Source organism: Hibiscus syriacus, unplaced genomic scaffold (genome assembly GCF_006381635.1).
Source record: "Hibiscus syriacus cultivar Baekdansim isolate YM2019G1 unplaced genomic scaffold, ASM638163v2 tig00019229_pilon, whole genome shotgun sequence".
NCBI lineage: Eukaryota > Viridiplantae > Streptophyta > Magnoliopsida > Malvales > Malvaceae > Hibiscus > Hibiscus syriacus.
In genome coordinates this window covers 6,686-27,686 of record NW_024062468.1, presented here as the reverse complement: position 1 = coordinate 27,686, position 21,001 = coordinate 6,686, and the positions used below count along the sequence as shown (strand labels likewise).

Sequence of the window (21,001 nt, the reverse complement as noted above, 5' to 3'; positions counted from 1 at the left end):
CATCAGCGGTTATCGAATAACATTAACTTGAAGTAAATGCAAATTAAAGTACAATAATTATTAATTGATAAATAACTACATCATTTCCTCATCAATTGTTACTTGATGACAACAGAAGTGGACATGTTTTTCTAGTGTGTCATGGGTTTCTACAATGCCTACATCTTCTGTCTTGTCTAGATCTTTCTCGAATATCCATATCGTAAAGAATTCGATTGAATTTTGGACGACCACGCTCCCTCAATAAACTCAGATTTGGTACAATCGGAAGCCAATCTTGAACCTCATCAGGGTCTTTGTCATTACCTATGGAGGGAACTCAAATTCGTATACCTTAAAAACTTCAAATAGTAGGTATATGTGATCCACAAAATGGTTATAGTCTTGATGTGTATACGAGCAAGCTGCTATCACATGAGAGCATGGATATTTCAGAGCTTGAAAAAACCCGCAGTCACACGTTCTATCCCTTATATTTACTCTTAACGACACAGCTTCAATCCCTTAATGAGGTCGCGACAACTCTGTGACACGAAACATTTCATGCCTTCTAGAGAAACTTGTCCCATTTGATGCAGTAATTTTTTTCTGTAGATCTGCAACTAATCTATGGTGATAGACATGACCGCCTTGCATCCAGGTTTGAGCTTGTATCCTGAGCTTCGCAAAAAGCATCCCCAAACAAAAATATGTAGTCTTTACCAAAGTCGCTACAGGTAAGTGACGTGCACCCTTTAAAGTTGAATTGATTGCCTCTGCCAAGTTGGTCGTCATGTGTCCATATCGATATCCACCATCATATGCGTTCGTCCACATTTCTTTATCGATGAGGCTGATGTAATCGTATCCTTCCTCGTTCTTCACCCGCAAATCTTGAAGCATTGATTCAAAGATTCGAGGAAGTAGTTCGTAACCTGATCAAAAAATGTATAATTTACTAACCTAATCAAAAGGATCGAAAGAAAATAAACTACATCAATTTCACTTACCCATGCACACAAGTAATTGACGCTCATCATTCTTCTTGTATCTTCCATGGTAGTTCGCAACAATGTGTCGGAGACAATACCATTTTCATGTTCAACGGTGATATATCGGGAAAATCACTCTTATTCTTACCATTTTCATTTCAACTTAAAAAAAACAGAAAATTTTTGAGCTGTACCTTTATTTGTTTCTTATCGTTTTTGTGCTAAACTTTAAAAAAATTATCACCCTTTCTCTTTATAAAAATTATTAAGCTTCCATGTTTTCAGTGTCTTCTCTTGGAATATTTGTAAGACAATAAATGAAATCTTTGTTTGAATTTGGTCTCTTTTTTCACGGTACAATTTATTTTATTTTGTTATTATATCACTTTTTGAATCTTTATTTTAGATTATACTTGGACTAACAAAGAATTTACCGAGAAAAAATATTGATTCTTATTAAAAAAATGATTAAAAGATTCGAATTTTGGTCACTAGAATATGTAAGCTTTGAAATTTTGTTGATAAAAATAAAAATATTGCATTAACTATAATGTTGATTATATTTTTATTTTTATAAAAGCAATTTATTTAAATAGAAATATCACGTCAATTTTGAAATGATCTAAGTGATGTATGATGTATATTTTTACGAATGGTTAAGACCCTATGAATCAATTGAAACTTTAGATTCATACTACAACTACATTGATTCAATAAAACCTTCAAACTAAGTCCAAAGATTCTTTGAGTAAGAACCAGTGGATCATCGTTTATTAAATAATAAATAAAAATTCTAAGATAAGAAAAGTTTGTCCTTTGATAAAAAAAGCATAAATTAAATAGGGGTTTGAAAGAATAAAAAATATTTCAATTTATAAATAATATAACTTCTTCTTTGCATTTTTTTAGTCCGGCCGCAAGGTTTTAATAGTAAGCATGAATCATAGTCCAAATACTTTGTGATCCATTTCATATATTTTGTGCTCCAAATACTAGAATGAATATCCGACGGGATTAAACTATCTCGATCAAGATGACAGACCCATTTTCTATATTATCAATAGGATCAATTATAACAAGTCACACACTCATACTACGGAAATACAAGAATACATAAACTTCGCTGTCGAACTATCAAAATAAAATGGGCTAAAAAAGTCGAGAACTAAAAATTTTACTTTTTCTATTGAAAAGTGAGGTTTCGTGGTTCTTGTGAATATAATTCAGTGAAATTTCATCCAGAAAAGCGTAAAAATTATAAATCTCCAAAATAATATATAAGAATATCGCAAATAAAACCATTGTGACACCCATCAAATAGTTGTTCCCCATCCAGGGGCTACCTTACCATATATCGAATTCAATCGTTTCAAAAAATTCTCCACAATAGTTCGTTTTGGACCAAATCTAGAACTACCGTCACCGATTTGTATAACCATTAATCTTATTTTGTATTCAGTGAGATTTGCTGACTTTGTATATCATTCTGTTGTAAATAAATAATCTTATCATAGATCCATTGCAATATTGAAATTATATAATAATGGAAACAACAACTTTAATCTCCATCTCTATATCTGGTTACTTGTGAGTTTTACTGGGTATGCCTTATATAATGCCTTTGGACAACCCTCTCAACAATTAAGAGTTTCATTCGAGGAATATTGAGACTGATTGAAGTAATGAGCCTTCCAATTGAGATAATGAAAAATCAATTCATTTTTTAGTTGGAACTTTAGGCGGTTCTCGAAAAGAGATAGCGAAAAAAACTATCCCTAGAGTATATATTAAGAGGAATGTATAAACTAATGTTTTCATAAATTCGATCATGGTTTACAATTATAGTTTTCGTGCATGTTTATTTGGAATCATATCCTGAATAAAATAAAGAAAAGGAAAGGAAAGGAAAATACAACGGTTTTAATAAATATTTTTCCACCAGCCTATGTCAAATCATAAATAGAAAATAGAAGCAAAAAATAACAAAGCAAACTTGCATCAGACTACTTATCTTTTTATATTTGGATTTCCAAGTTTTTGGAATGCTTCAAATTCCACTTGAACATCCAAATCTGGATCAATATCGATAAAAACATCTCTAAACAGGGTTCTAGCACCATACCAAATATATCCGAAGAAGAAAAGCAAAGCAAACGAAGTATTCCAAAAGTAAACCCACCCCTCAGACTGCTACGAAAAACACCATCAGATTTCAAAGTAGCACGATCTAATTCAAAATTTTCACCCAATTGAGCATGTCTAGCATATTTTTTTCACAATAGTAGGATCAAGGTGATTCATGTGAGATCTAATATAGATCATACTTTCTATTCACTCGTGACCATGGCTCATCTCTTCTCGATATAACTCCTCCATGCATGTTCCACTTTGCTCAGGGGATATAGCTCAGTTGGTAAAGTTTCGCTCTTGTAATTAGGTCTTTGCGATTACAGGTTGGGTGTCTAATTTTCCATGCGGTAATGATAATATCTTGTACCTGATTTGGTGGTTTATTTTTCTATGTAATTGAGAAGAGGATCGAAATAGGCCATTGAAAGACTACTAAGAGATGGGTTGTCAATAATTTAGAAAAGGTAGGGTGGACGATTGGTCAGATCTAGTATGGATCGTACATGGATGGAAGTTGGAGTCAACGACTCTCTTAGGTTTCTCCATATAGGATCCTTAGGGAAGAATATCAAGTTGGCCCTTACAAACAATTTGATACACTATCTCACTCAAACTATTTCAGCAAAATATGACAAAATAAAGGAAAATCTACGAACCAACCTCATCGTCTCCACCCCCTAAGAACTACTAGATTACCCCAATGATGTCTTTGGTATTTAAGGGACACGAATCGACCATAGAACCCTGTTCAATAAGTGGAATACGTTAGTTGTGTTCTCTTAAGTTGGGCAGTAAGGGTCGGAGAAGTGCAATTACTTATTCTTAAAACCAATATACTTAAAACCATCATTCTTAAAATCAAAGAGTCGGAGGGGGAAAACTCTCCGTTCCTGGTTCTTATGTAGCTGAATAATCTTAAACTACAAAAATCCTAGTTATAATAGGATTCCAACTAAGCACATCTTGAGATTTTGAGAAGAGTTTCTCTAAGAAGAGTACAATATGATGAAAGTTGTAAGTTGTGTTTGGGAGGAAGTTATTGTCTATCGCTAACCTCTATGGTAGAATCAGTCGGGGGCCTGAGAGGTGGTGGTTTACCCTATGACAAATGTCAGCAGTTCGAGTTTGCTTATCTCTAACTTGTGAACTTAGCCGAAACAAATCTATATGATAGTATATAATTTTTTCGATTTAACAATTCGTTTTATGATTTATCATTCATGGACGTTGATAAAATGGTTCTATTTCGTTTAGTTGCACCTTAGGATGACATATCCTTGAAGTAAAGTTAAGTTAAGGGTAAGGTTCAAACGAGAAAAGGTTTACGGTGGATACCTAGACATCTAGAGACGAAGAAGGGTGTAGTAAGCGGCGAAATTTTTCAGGGATTTAAAAATAAGCATATATCCAGCAATTCCCAAATAGGTTAACCTTTTGAACTGTTGTTGAATCCATGGGAAGAAAAGAGATAATATGGCAAACTAAAACATCTTAGTAGTCGGAAGAAAAGAAAACGAAAGTGATTCTTGTAGTAGCAACGAGTGATATGAGAGTAGCTTAAACCATGAAAATGGGGTTGTGAGAGAGAAATAAAAGAGTTGTGTTGCTAGGTAAAATAGGGAAGTATTGAACCCTATATGGCGATAGTCTAATATGTGAAAGCATCACTGGCTTACGCTCTGACCCAAGTAGTATGAGACATGTGAAATCCCGTGTGAATCAGCAATGACCACCTTAGAAGGCTAAATACTATTGGATGACTGATAGTGAAGTAGTATCGTGATAGAATGGTGAAAAGAACCCCGATCGGGTAGTGAAATAGAACATGCAACCGTAAGCTCCCAAGCAATCGGAGGAGCCCAGGGCTCTGACCGCGTGCCTGTTGTAGAACGAGCCTGCTACTCATAGGCAGTGGCTTGGTTAAGGGAACCCACCGGAGCCGTAGCGAAAGCGAGTCTTCATAAGGAAATTATTACTACTTATGGACTCGACTTGGGTGATCTATCCATGACTAGGACGAAGCTTGGGTGAAACTAAGTGGAGGTCTGAACCGACCGATATTGAAGAATCAAAGGATGAGTTATGATTAGGGGTGAAATATCACTCGAACCCCAACTAATTGGTTCTCCCCAAAATACATTGAGGCACAGTAGTTGACTAGACATATAGGGATAAAACACTGTTTCGGTGTGGGCTGCGCGAACGATGACAAATCAAAACAACCTCTGAATACTAAATTTGATCTCAAAATAGCAAGGGTCGAGATCGACCAGTGTGACGATAGGGGATAAAATTCATCGTCGATAGAGGAAAAAAACCCGGATCGCCAACTAAGGCCCCTAAATAACCTCTTAGTGATAAAGAAGGTAGGGGTGCAGAGACAACCAGAAGGTTTGCATGTTTTTTGTTCGATTTAGGTAAAATTAGTTTAAATGTAGGGTCTGTTTGATAGACTATAATTGGTTTTCTAAAAAATAATTTACGTAAAATGGATTACTTGAAAACTGTTTTACGTAAAATGAATTACATGAAAAATCGTTTTACGTAAAATAAATTACTTAGAACCGTTTTACGTAAAATGAATTACATTTTCTGGGAAATATTTTTCACAAACTATTTTACGGTGTTTTGATAATATTGTTTAATTCATTTTCACTAATTGTTTGATTCACTATAATTTATTTTTATATAAAATGATTTACATAAAATGAATAAAGTTCGGTTCGGTTAAATTTTCAAAAAAAAATTGATTCAGATACGATTAAAGAAAAAAAGTTCAATTTATTTAGTTAATGATAATTCAATTCGATAGGTGGTTGAATTAACCATTTGAACACTCTTAATTTTAATTATTAGTATTTTATTAACATAATACTAAATATTAATAATTGAATAATATTATATTTATAAAAATAATAGATAATTATTAATAATCTATTATATATTACTAATTAAAAATATAATATCATATATTATTATAATATATTATTATAATATATCTAAGTATATATTAATATAATATTAAAATATAATATTATTAAAATTATATTATATGTATTTTAAATATTTTAATAATTAATATTTTTTATTAAAATGATATTAAAATATTAATTTAATATTATATGTATAGATAATATTTTTTTGAGTGTTTATACTATGAAGTGAAAAGTTGAGAAAATATTTTACAAAAATCAGATGGTAAAACAATTACGTAAAAATACAAAAGAACTAGAAAAATGAATTACATAGGAAAAATCAATTACAACTATCAAACTTTGAAAAATATTTTTCGTAAAACTAATTGCAGTTATCAAACAATGAAAAATATTTTCCGAAAATAATTTTTAACTATCAAAAGCAAAAAAATGTGAAAAATATTTTTTTAAAAATATTTTTTAACAATCAAACACACCTATATCTTCAATAAAAATACCTATTTTAAGAGAATTTACCAATTAATTCTTATATATATATATATATATATATATATATATATATATGTGTGTATATATATATTTAAAAATAGAGAAAATAACTTCAGTGACCGAAAATGTCTTATAATATACGATTTTAATCAATTTTTTTTGGATTTACGAAAATAACCAACAAATTCGCAACGCGAACTCCAATTTCGCAACACAGTTTCCAAATTCGCAACGCTAATTACCGACATAGGTAAACACTACTATCGCAACGCGATTTTTAAATTCGCAACGCTATTTTCACAAATTGAATTCGCCAATTTCGCAACTCAATTACTGATATAGGTAAACACGGTAGAAAAAATCCGGTAAAAAAATCCGAATTCGACAATTTGAAAACTGAGTTGCGAATTTGGTAAATGAATTGAACAAAAACGAGGGTATATTCATGTTTGTTCGTTAGTTCGTTTAACTTTAACCAAACAAACGAACTGTCAAAATGATTTTTTCTTTAAGAGGCGAGGTTTTACATTGCGCAACACGAATTTGTCAAATTCGCATCTCAATTTTCAAATTGGTGAATTCGGAGTTTTTTCCGGATTTTTTCTACCGTGTTTACCTATGTCGGTAATTAAGTTACGAAATTGGCGAATTCGATTTGCGAAATTCGCGTTGCGATAGTTGTGTGTACCTATATTGGTAATTAGCGTTGCGAATTTGAAAATCGCGTTGCGATAGTACTGTTTACCTATATTGATAATTAGCGTTGCGGATTTGAAAATCGCGTTACGATTTTCGAAACTGAGTTGCGAATTTGGAAACTGTGTTGCGAATTTGGAGTTCGCGTTGCGAATTTGTTGGTTATTTTCGCAAATCCTAAAAAATTGATTAAAATCATATATTATAATGCATTATCGGTCACTCAAGTTATTTTCTATTAAATATATATATATATATATATATATATATATATATATATATATATATATAATAAAAAAACACTATTGAAAGAAGTGAGGTCTCTTTTACTAGTTAACTCGAATAGTAAACAAAGGCTCGGTTAGTTACTTTTTCTATCTATAAAACGGCTGCCATAGTGCACAATCAAAGCAGGAAGGCCTTTCTTTTTTCCTCTCACTCTCTTAATAAAATTTCTGCCATGGAGACCATGCTGAGATCCGTGGTTACTTTCACGCTCTTCACTCTTCTGTTATCCCACATTTCTGGTACTTAATTTATTTTAAGTTGGTTAAAGCAACACATCTTGCATAGTTTTCTTAATGCATTTTATAACATTTGTTTTTGGTTACAAACAGTGGAGACATCAGCAACAACGATAACAGTCTACAACAAGTGCGGTCACCCGGTTTGGCCAGGGATCCAGCCAAGCGCTGGAAAGCTTCTTTTAGCCCGCGGTGGCTTCAAGCTTCCACCCAACAAAGCCTACTCCATGCGTCTTCCTCCCCTCTGGTCAGGTCGTTTCTGGGGGCGTCACGGTTGCTCATTCGACGCCTCGGGTCGAGGCCGCTGCGCCACTGGTGACTGCGGTGGCTCCCTCTTCTGCAATGGACTTGGCGGTGCTCCGCCAGCCACACTGGCGGAAATCACCCTGGGGAAGGACCAAGATTTCTACGACGTGAGCTTGGTGGATGGCTACAACATTGCCATGTCGATAATCCCTTTCAAGGGAAAAGGGAAATGCAGCTATGTGGGGTGCGTCAGCGACTTAAACCTGATGTGCCCCGTGGGGTTACAAGTGAGATCGAATGATAAAAAGCGAGTGGTGGCGTGCAAAAGCGCTTGCTTTGCTTTCAACTCGCCCAGATATTGCTGCATCGGAGACTTTGGGAATCCTCAGTCTTGCAAGCCAACTGCATATTCCAAGATTTTCAAGACTGCTTGTCCCAAAGCCTATTCCTACGCATACGATGATCCCACCAGCATTGCCACTTGCACACGCGGCAACTATTTGCTCACTTTCTGCCCCTATCGTCGCTAATCCATTCCTGTTTTCCATATACTATCATCAAATTTAGATGTCACGCCTACTACGTTCCTATGTCGTCTCTAATCTTTGTTTGTAGTGGATTTTATTAATAGAAGCATTATATTATATTACATGGCGAATTTATGTTTGCTTTTCTTATTAGATCTGCATAGACAGACAGGGAATATTTGTGTTAGTGGAGAGTAGGGACATGGGTCCTTCAGCACGTGAGTAGCATTTTATATCTTTGAATAAAATGACGGGGAAGCTATATATGTGGACATTAACGTTACGAGCACAATAGAATATTCATTGTGAGAATAGGTTTTTATTGTTGTTGTAACGTTATAAGCACAATTGAATACTCATTAAAGCTATATATGTAGCATGGACATTAACGTTACACGCACGATAGAATACTCATTAAAGAGAAGTTTTAAAAAAGCTGCGGTAGTGAGATATAAAAAGGAAGGTTGTTTTGGTAAATTGGGTTTCACGAGCTTCAATAAACTGGAAAACGGGCAGAGAGTGGGTGTCAGAGAGTTGAGGACAGCTACTGGCTTTGTTTGTAGGGTTTTGCCCTGGCGCCAGAGAGATGTTCGGGAAACAGGTAATAAGCTCTGTTTTGAAAACTGAATCGGACCGGCCGGTTTAATCGGTTTAACCGCGAATTGTTATTTAATCTGATTCAATCTAAATTGGTTGAACCACTATTAATGAATCGGTCAGAATCGCTATTAGTGAATCGGTCAAAACCGCTGAACCGTTCGAACCAGACCGACTGAAAATCGGAAAAAACCGAGATTTTTATTTAAAAAAAAAAAAAATTAAACCAAACGTCGTTTGTTAAACGAACCAAGTCGAATTCGAGTATTGCTGAGTTCGACTTGAACTTGAAAACTTTAAAAGTAAGCTCAACTCAAACTCACAAGCTAAAAATTATCAAGTTCAACTCAAACTCAAAATATAATATTGAAACTTGAACTCAAAAAGGCTTGAACTCAAAAAAAAAATTAGAAGCTCGATTGAAGCCTAAAATTCGAGCTTGATTGAAGTGAAAGAATATTTCACTCAATGTTCACCAAAAGGTTCCATGATTTTGAATGTCAAATTACCTCTATTATTTATAGAAGTTAGTTGTGATGCGCTTCTATGTTTCTTAGCAATGTGAGATTATTTTGTTCTCATATTTGTACTCTTTAGACTTTTGGGATGCTTTTCTATATTTCTTAGTCATGTGGATTGTTTTTTTTTTTAAAATTAAACCAAACAATATCATTTTGTTATAATTTTTTTAACCCCAAATTTATTTTTTAATTATATTATATAATTATATTTGTTATTTAATATGTTTTACCTTAAATATTATGTTGTAGTTAATTTGAATCATTTTGTTTCACTTGATTTTATGGTTTTTAACTTATATATGTTAGAATGACTTGTGATATAAAAAATTATTTTTATTAAATATTTTTGGTATTTTTATTTAATTTTTTAAAAAATTATGACGTCGTCCGGTTCTTTCGACCGATCGGACCGATTGAACCAGTAAACCGATAGTATGATCGGTTCGCTAACTGGTCCAGTTCTGAAAACCATGATAATAAGAGCATCTCCATCTCCAATGCTGCTCTACTGTAGCGAATTTCTGGTTGTGGAGTGCTATAGTCCTGCATTGGATCCATTGCTACTCTATAGATCGCTACAGTATCACGCTACATCTAGTGTGTTACTGTAGCAACGCTAAATTTTTTTTTTTAATTTTTTTATACATATATTTTTTTAATGATTAAATTAGATTGAAGTAGATTAAATTACAAATAGATAAAAACACATTGAAATTAGATAAATAAACATATTAATTTTTTGAAACATAAAAATAGAACAAACATAAAAAAATAGAATTTTTTTAATGATTAAATTAGATTAAAGTGGAATATATATTATTCGAAAAATTAAAAATATATAATTATGTAATTTATTTTTTCGTAATATTATTTATGAATGTTTTATTTATACTTTTTATCTTGATATTTTTTAGAAATATATATGTTTTATTTTATATTTTTAAAATCAATATTATAATAGTTAAATATTATAAATAAAGTAGAGTTAGTGGTAATGTAGAGAAAGCGTTAGAGATGAATTAATATTTTATCTCTATAATAGAGATAGAAATACGTTAGAATAAAGATGAACGCTAAAAATGACCTAAGAGTAGGTCACTTTTTTCTGGCATTGCACGATTCTTTCATTCCTTGTTTCTTCTCTTCACTTCATTGCATTTCTCTTCTCAACATTACTTTTATACTTTTATAATAAATGGGGTTATTTACAATAAAAGAAATGATTTTATTGCAGGAATCAAGTTATTAATAATAATAAAATTGTTGTTGCTTTTACATTATAAGATATTTGAATATCTATTCAATATTTAAGATTATAAGATATTTAAATATTTATTATTAAATAATTACTAATTTTGAGAATATATATTATGTGTTTTAGATTTAAAAATGGATTTAACTATGATAATATAAAATTCTAAAAAAATAAGAGCAAAGTTACAAGTAGGGATGGTAAATGGACAGGTCAGATGCGAATACCTCCTCTCCCATCCTCATACTCACCTAATATTTTTAAATCCACTACCCGTCCACCACCCATGATGGGTAAAATTTTTCAAATCCACACCCGTCCAAGCGGGCACATTTTCAAATCTATCCCCACACCCACTACCCAACTAGAGAAATCTCATTTAGATTCACCTGACAGCAACCTTAAGTTATACATAAGCAACAAACATAAAACAAACACTTCCATTAATAAACATAATAAAATAAACAAAGGATTATCTGAGTTAAGTGTTAACATAGAATTTAAAGTACATAAAACACCATAATAAAAGATAGTGACAGATATAGAAATTAAAAAATAGGGGTCCAAAATTTTAATACCCTATTCTAAAAAAATTTGGGTTTACAATTTTTTTTTTATTTTTTTCTATTCCTATTAACAAATTAAACTAAATTTAAAACATTCTCAAAATAATAGGTGTACAATGGCTCTCTTAGGGAGTCATGTACGAGCCATGTACATCCGCCCCTGATAAAAGACATAATTAAAGCCTAGAAACATAAATGACAAACACATAATATTTTTGTTCTTTGGCACACATAATATTTTTGTTCTTTGGCACACATAAATGACAAATTCTAAAATTATAACTAAATTTATAATGATCCAAAATTTAATAGATATTTAGTGGGTAGGCGGATGCGGAGCGGGCGGAGGCGGGATGAGTAAGGTCTTAAACCCATCACTCGTCGTACCACTTTCTAAATTCACATCCGCTCACTACCTATTAAAATTATACTCATCTTCATCCCAATTAAAACGAGTACGATATAAATCTACGAAATCCACGAAATTATCATCACTAGTTGCAAGGGCAGAAAAATATGATTACCTTGTTGTTTTCCGATTTTGCCGCCAACGCTAGCATCCCACCCCTCAAATTGAGCACTAAAATTAGCCACTTAACACCCTTGTAGTTCTTTAACCATTCCTCAAAAATCCATAAAAGAAAAAGACCATGCCCACCGCCCAAACAACACCATGGATGAGAATCTTCAGAGCGTGTTCAACCAATTCGACAAGAACAAGGACGGTAGATATCCGTAACGGAGCTCAGCGATGTCTTGACAGCGCTAGGGTCCTCCTCCCCCGAAGAGGAACTCAAACTCGTCATGGACGATATCGACATCGACAAAGACGGCTTCCTCAACCTCTCTGAATTTCTCATCCTCTGCAGATCCAATTTCGACAACGGCAACGCCGAAGGCGAGCTGCGCGCGGCCTTCGATTTGTACGATCAGGACAAGAACGGCCTCATCTCGGCCCAAGAGTTGCATTTGGTTTTGAATGAGTTGGGGATGACGTGCTCGGTTGAGAAATGCGTCAGGATGGTCGCTTCAGCTGATGCAGATAAAGATGGGAATATTAATTTCAAGGAATTCCGGAAAATGATGAAGAGCACGGCCAAAGAGTAACGACCACTAATCTAAGCCCTAGGATTTTGATTGGGTTCAGCCTGTGTTAATCAGAAGACATGGTTTATAGGTAAGTCCGTTTTGAGGTTTTGAGATTTTAGTGGTACGAGTGAATATAAAAATTAAGCCTATAATAATAAGTATTAAAAAATTAAAAAATTAAAAAATAATTAAATGAAAATTAAAAAGATAATTTAAAGTATTATTAATTTTTTAATGATAAATAAAAAATAAACAAAATATAACATTAATTATAATTTTAAAAAATAATAATTAGATGATTAAAACAAAAATAAAATAATAAGTGAATGATTACATAAATAATTATCTTTTTTTAATTATATATAAATTTATAATTTTAATCCTGACCAATGTACTGACGACGAATCTTTCCTAGGCTTATTACTTGTTGGATTCTCAGTCTCATGGAATGAATTTTAAAATTGGATTGGATACAATTACTGTATGACACTTTCAACTAAATATCATTACCATCCTTGAGAAAATTCTATGGTATAGAATTGATTACGTTAAATTAGTATCCTGCGTATTGCACTCTCAGTCTCATGCGATTGTTGTTGGGACGTATATGCTGGTAAAGAAATATAATGACATCTACAAAGGAAAAAAAGACGTTTGTGCCTTATTGTTACTAATGCCATTCATCCATAATGAAGGCCCGTTTTGAAGGTGGCAAAGAAGATGAGGTCACGACCATGGCTGAACCCATGATCAGTTGACCACACAAGGCATCAATTCTGAAGGACCTTGTTTATAAACTTCAGGACATCTGTCCTCTTTTTCATTTTATAGGGACAAGGGTCGTAAAAGAACAAATTTTTCATATCAAGTCACCCCGATTTAATGTAACATGGATCTCTAACTCCATCCTCCATCTTGAAGAAGTATATTATATATACTTGAGGGAGATGTATAGGGGTAGTTCAAAAAAAATATTGTTTTAAGATTCTTGTTACATTTTGATTATTTCACAGAATCAAAAAGGATAAAATTCGAGAGTAGTTAAATTACATTGATAAGAGATGAACAAACTGTTTTTGCATATGCTTATTTTGTTTGGGGTTTCATTCGATTTTCGTTTGTGTCTATATATATATATATATATATATATTATTATTATTAGTTTGAATATTAGGTTAATTATTTAATTATGTATGTGTGGTTTGCATATTATATAGGAATATATATTATTATTAGTTATATGAATATATATATATATATATATATATATATTAATTATTAGTTATTAGTACTATTAGTTATGATTCCATATTTTTATTAGTTATATTTATATATTATATTATTATTAATTACAGGGGTTAACTATTAGTTGCTAGTTATGCGTGTGTCTATATATACATATTATTATTATCTATGTATTCGTATTGTGACATACATATATTTATGTATATAAGTGATTATATATATATACACACACACATGCGTGTCATTATTATATATTATATTATTATTTGTTATTAGCATGGTGATTTATATATTTAAGAACTTCTCAAAAATACCCGCTTCAATCGACAGTTAACATTAGAATGGTAACGATACAACTAATCCATTCTGAAGATAACCTCGAATTCGTCAAAGGGTAATTCCATCAAATTAACAGGGAATTCAATTCCCTGAATCCTTATAGGACACTCTCAACAAATTTGGTTCACCCTAGCACTATGCCCTAGCGGGTTAGTCACACTCACATCATTACTTATAGCTTCTAACTGGATTTCTAAATCTCTCACAAGTTTACTACTAATATAAGAATAAGTTGATCTCGGGTCAATCAATACCAAAATATGTTTATCAATTAATTGTAAAGTACCTGCAATTATCTTCAGATCATCACAATCTTCATTAGTCTTAAGGTTGTATACTCGAGCAGTCGAGCGCGCTTCAAGTTGAGTGGTCGATTTAGATTGATTTATTCCTCTACCTCGTCCTATACATCTCTGAGGTACAGTAGCGGATCTCTCTAACTGTGCGGGTTCTCCGATCATTAATGGACAATCCCAAATAAAATGTCCAACGTCCCCACATCTAAAACATGCTCCGGAGACCACTCGACACACACCACTATGATATTTACCACTGTAACACCCCCAACCCATACCCCATCCAAATACGAATTCGAGATGTCACATTTACTATTCAAAACTTATAAAAATCATGAAAATTCAAACTTTCATTAAAATAAGGTTAATAATTTACATAAGTACTGTCAAAATATTACGAACACTGATCAGAGCATATGCGAATTACATTCTCCTATATGCCAACATCTATTATATAACAAAATACATACTGTGAATTCACTTCTGATCTGATCTTCGAGTGAAGATATACTGCTCTGCTGAACCTAAGTCTGATCCTCTTACTTCTCAATACCTACGTGTAAAACGCTTACACGCTAAGTCATAGACTTAGTAAGGCATAAAATTATAATAATGTATTTCTTATAAATATGAACATGCAACACAATTATTCAAATAAAATCATCACTAGCATGTCATGATTCCATCACATCACATATGATTCATGATAACCAATAATATTATGATAACATATAATTCGATATACACACATTTTATATTCTTTATAGGCCCATGTATATACTGAGAACTTAAGGTATGCGAGTACATGGAGGTTGTGCACATATACTGTCACCACAGCTCGTATAAGTCCCACTGAGTGACATGTGAAATTTGTCCCAAAAGACCTATGAATATGTCCCGAATGACCTATGAATATGTCCCGAAAGACCTATGAAACCCTCGACTCTCGGATGTCAACTATACCTAGAGCTCTCATATCACATAACATGGGTATTAATGTTATACTTCATATAAGGATGTACTTATGTCATTTCCCTTGTAATAACATATGTCTTTTCTTCTATCACATATCACATGTGCATATAACCATCAATCTCATATCATGTAACATATGTATTTGAGTACGTTCACATGAGTCATATAACATTTATCAAATCATATAAACATATTTAACTTATTCATGTGTTTTAAATGCCCATAATGTATGCATGTTCATAACTATTAGACAATGAAACTAACATAGGAAATAAACTTGTCACAAGTATTTTTTTCCATTGAACTATACCTATATTATGCACTCACCTTAGCCTCACTTGATCCAAATTACTTCTATGACTTGATTTTCCCTTTCTTGACCGATTCTAACTTTTCGGTCGTTCCAGAATATGCTTTTGTTCATTATCTACACAATCATACATATAATATACATATCAACATTCCAAATATCATGATTCAATCCTTAATTTCATAGACCAAAAGAAAGACAAAATTTCTTTTCTACTTGGAGTAGTATCGGTACCCCTTATAGGGTATCGATTGTAACACCCCTAACCCGTATCCAACCCGGATTCAAGTTCGAGGTGTCACATCAACTTTTAAAACCTTTACTTGTTCAAAATAATGAAAATTTCTCATTAAAGAAAACTTCATATTATTTTAAAATAAAAGTTCATAACCTTATCAGAGCATATACAATTCAAATCATTTATATTACATGCCAACTATATCTAAAAGAACAAAATACATATTAAGCATTACTTTTCTGATCTAAACTTTGTAAGGAAGATGCTGACCTGTCTTGCTTCGCTTAGCTTCTCTTTTCACTTTCCGTAACCTACTTGTGAAACACTCACACGCTAAGTTGATGACTTAGAGAGGAATATAAAATATCTAAGGTAAACTCTAACTTTTAATAATGCATGAATAACTAATGTTATCATATCATACAAAAACATATATTCTTTCTTGTAACATACACACATATGCATATATTACCATCTACATTCTTATTACTTTCATATAAGTTATCATTAATCTCTTTTTATCTTATCATCTTATATTTCACACTCATACACATCATATCATATAATATCACATAACATTTACTCATGTTGTATCTTTTAGATAGCCCATGTACACATGTGAGAACTAAAGATATGTGAGTACTATGAGGTTGTGCACACATATGCTGAAATATGTGTCCCAAAGAACCTATCTGTATGTTTCAAGAATATAGGTAACACTGTCCATATGTCCTGAAGGACATAGGTAATCCTGTCCATATGTCCCGAAGGACATATGTAAACTATCCATATGTCTCGAAGGACATAGGTAACCCTCGACTCTTGGCATGCCAACTATACCTCTAACTCTCCAGGCACTTAACATGGGCATTCTCTTCAATATCTCTTTACATATTCACCTAGTCATATCTCATATGCCCATAGCTTCTATCATATCATTCACATAGCATAGCTTATCTTTTGTGATCATGAAATCATATAACTTTGAATCATATTTTCATATAACTCAAATAATCCTTTCATATAGTTCATATCACATATATGGCATATACATTTTCATATATACATGTATTCACGTAACTTATTTTCACGTATTTCATATTATTTTTCATATAATCTCATATGCTCATATAACTTATATCACTTCTCATGTGTTCATATAAACAATGTATGTTATATCTTGTTCACATATGTTTCTCATATATCACATAGCTTATATTTTGTTATCTTATATTCACCTAGATCACATAGGTCATATCTCATTCAGCTCCTAACCTTTCTTTAGTAACCACTAATACTGTATCAATAGCTTACCCTGGTTATCTTATGTTCATATATATATTATATAATTCTCTAGCTCATAGCTTACGCCACATGTTCATATAACTTATATAATCTTTTCATAAATTTTAATATCTTATTGTCACATTTTACATTCATTATGTCAGCTGATTTATATCATATATTCATACAGACACATAAATCATCATCATATAACATATATACAATATATACATATCACATAACCTATAATACATATCATGCTCATTCACATAATTGCCTAATTATAACTATACTTTAATTCATGAATTCTTATACTCAAAATAGTGAAAATAGACTTATCACAAGTCTACTTTCCATATATTAATATGCCTAATAATAAGCACTCACCTGGCATCACTAGTCAATATCGTTCGCTTAACTTTTCTTCGATGTCCAATACTTGTCGACTAATCTAGATTTGCTTTTGATTGATATCTACATAATCATACATTATACATATCAATATTCCGCTTGGCATACTCAAATCTTTCATTTGTTAAACTAAAGAAAAGGCAAAATTCATTTCTTGTTTAACATAGGTATCGATACAGTCTATAGGATATCGATACATCCCTTAACTGAGGTATCGGTACACTGCCTATGTATCGATACCCAAATTACATTCGAAATTCCTCATTTCAATGGGGTATCGATACAATTCTGAAGGTATCGATACCCTTTAAATGACTTCCCATATTTTACTCTTGAGGTATCAATACCTGTTGAATGGGTACTGATACACCCTTGCCCGGAAATCAATTTTAAGCCCGAAAAGCACTTCTTTTCCACTCAAATACTTTATATTTCATCTTCTTTCATATTCCTAATTCACATGCACATGACCAAACACATTAATACCCATTTCTCACATCTCAAATCTCAAAATCCTATAATCTACATGGATTTCAAGAATCATACAAATTTTCTCACTTGTTCTAAATTTACTTCTATCACTTCATATCTCTTAATTTAACCATTGACAAATCAAATTTAGCCTCCAATTTAACTTATCAACTCTTCTTCAAAATTTCATTTAAAAACTCCTTAATTTTAATCTCTCTTAACTCTTTCATTCTTTGTTTTAAAGCTAACTTAAGCCTTCCTTAGGCTTAATTAGCACTCAATAATCATAAACCCAACTTGAATTCAAGGAATAATTAACTAACTAAAGAACTCACCTTATCAAGCTTGGTTCCACGTTTGGAAGAAAGAAGAAGATGACGAGAATTTTGGAACTCTTCTTTTTCCCTTATACTCACCCCACGTGAAACATATATATCCCATAAAAAATTATCTTGGTGGTCAAATGACCATTTTCCCTTCAATCTTTTCATATTTACCAATCAATCCTCTTGAACAAAATTCTCAATTAAGTCCTTAAACTTTTAACTTGTTTAGAAATAAAGCACATAGTTTTCCAAATTTGCAATTTAGTCACAAGCCCTAATTTGGGATATTACAAATCTCTTTTCCTTTAAGAAAATTCGTCCTCGAATTTTCACTGCATTTATAGGTGAAGATATTGTTTACACATATCCTATTCATATTATCATGTTTACCTTCTCACCTTAATCTTCATCATAGACGATTAAAACATACACTTTGCATAATCAAACAATCTCTCGTATCACCCGACGTACCTTTTTTATTTTTAGTCAAACTTATAATCTATACCTTAACATAACCTTTATCATATCCGATCCTTTAAACTTCAACCTTTCATTTCCTTATTCCATTATTCCTTTATTCATTAAAAAACAAAATCTCCTTATACACAAATTATATATTTTCTTTCATGTTCACATACTCTTTTCATATCACTTATACTCATCTCTGATTACTGATCTTTATCACCTCTTCATAACTGTGATAATCAACTTTACTTATACAAAACCTCATTCTTTACCATCTATTGTACTTGTATTTTCATTCCTCAAAGCTCCTTTTAAAACATATAAATACTTATCTCCTTGCCTACATCATATCTATATGATCAAAATACACAACCACATCCAGATTCATATCATACTTGATTAACTTTAACTTTATCTTTTCTTCAAATCTTATAACTCTATCACCTTTACTATTACAGTTAGTTAATAGCAACTGTTCAATCTAGGACACAATCCCTGGTCAACTAATCATATACATCATTTCCAATGGGAATTATCCCAACAATAGCTTACTTAACTTATCAAATCAACATTTATTCTCATATACCATGTAGTTTTCGTTGTTCAAACTTAACATTCTGACTTCCTTTGTCTTATAAACTGATCACTAATGTATCCATTCTTAAACTCTTTTTATCAATCCTTAGCTTTACTCAAACATACAAATTCTCACTTTCTTCACTATACCACATTACTATGATCCAAATATACAACTGTATCCTGATCCACTTCATATTTGGTTATCTTAACTTGACAATATCTTAAAATCTTATAACTCTGATACATTTTCATCCAATAATCTTGTTAGCCCACGCTAACTCTTTCCATCTAAAATATAAACCCTTATCATATCTACACTCTTGCTTATGCACCGTACTATCCCTTTGTTGCAAATTCATAACTCTGGTTTCATTGATCTTATAAACTTGTCACTGATGCATCTTGAACTCTTCTACAAATTCTAACCACATCCTTTTATCTTTTAACTTTCTTATGGTGACACTTGTTCACCATATTCTATCTTATCCACAAAATAACAAAAATACTCTACATCACTTTTTCGATTCACAACAATGAAGATCTTCTATCACTATTATGATATGATTTCAACTTTTCGAAATCAACCTTTATTCTTACAAGGCACTTCCTGAGGTGTCCGCTCTTCATCCTACCTGGCCAGGGCAGGTGAATTGCTAACACACTATCAAGTTCACCTCTCAATTTTCTTTGGAAATTCTCATAATCAAATTTCTACTATATCATATTAATCTTATTCTATTAGCAAGACATCATACTCCTTACTCTATCAGATCATAAATTTTTCACTTTAAGTTGGTATGTATATATTTCAAAACTCATTTAACTTCGATTTAAGCCTAGAATCAGCTAAAACTTAGCTCTGATACCATTAAATGTAACACCCCTAACCCGTATCCGACCCGGATTCGAGTCCGAGGTATCACATCAACTTTTAATTTACTTGTTTAAAATAATAAAAATTTCCCATTAAAGAAAACTTCATATTATTTCAAAAAAAAAGTTCACAACCTTATTAGAGCATATACAATTCAAATAATTTATATTACATGTCAACTATATCTAAAAGAACAAAATATATATTAAGCATTACTTTTCTGATCTGAACTTTGTAAGGAAGATACTGACCTGTCTTGCTTCGCTTAGCTTCTCTTTTCACTTTCCGTTACCTGTGTGTAAAACACTCACATGCTAAGTCGATGACTTAGTGAGACATATAAAATATTTAAGGTAAACTCTAACTTTTAATAATTTATGAATAACTAATGCTATCATATCATACAAAAGCATATATTCTTTCTTGTAACATACACACATATGTATATATATTACCATCTACATTCTTATTACTTTCATATAAGTTATCATTAATCCCTTTTTATCTTATCATCTTATCTTTCACACTCATACATATCATATCATATCATATAATATCACATAATATTTACTCATGTTGTATCTTTTAGATAGCTCATGTACACATGTGAGAACTAAAGATATGCGAGTAATATGAGATTGTGC

General features: G+C 32.0%; 1 protein-coding gene and 1 pseudogene across 1 annotated transcript; both read left to right on the top strand.

The window, feature by feature from the left end:
• The first annotated feature begins 7,648 nt into the window (after positions 1-7,648).
• On the top strand, positions 7,649-8,638 carry LOC120209568 (thaumatin-like protein). The gene is made up of 2 exons (XM_039208545.1): positions 7,649-7,749; positions 7,840-8,638. Exons 1-2 carry the CDS (start codon positions 7,683-7,685, stop codon positions 8,520-8,522), a joined length of 750 nt encoding a protein of 249 aa, XP_039064476.1. The 5' UTR covers positions 7,649-7,682; the 3' UTR covers positions 8,523-8,638.
• A 3,490-nt stretch (positions 8,639-12,128) lies between these two features.
• Positions 12,129-12,601, top strand: LOC120209567 (annotated as a pseudogene).
• The last annotated feature ends 8,400 nt before the right edge of the window (positions 12,602-21,001 follow it).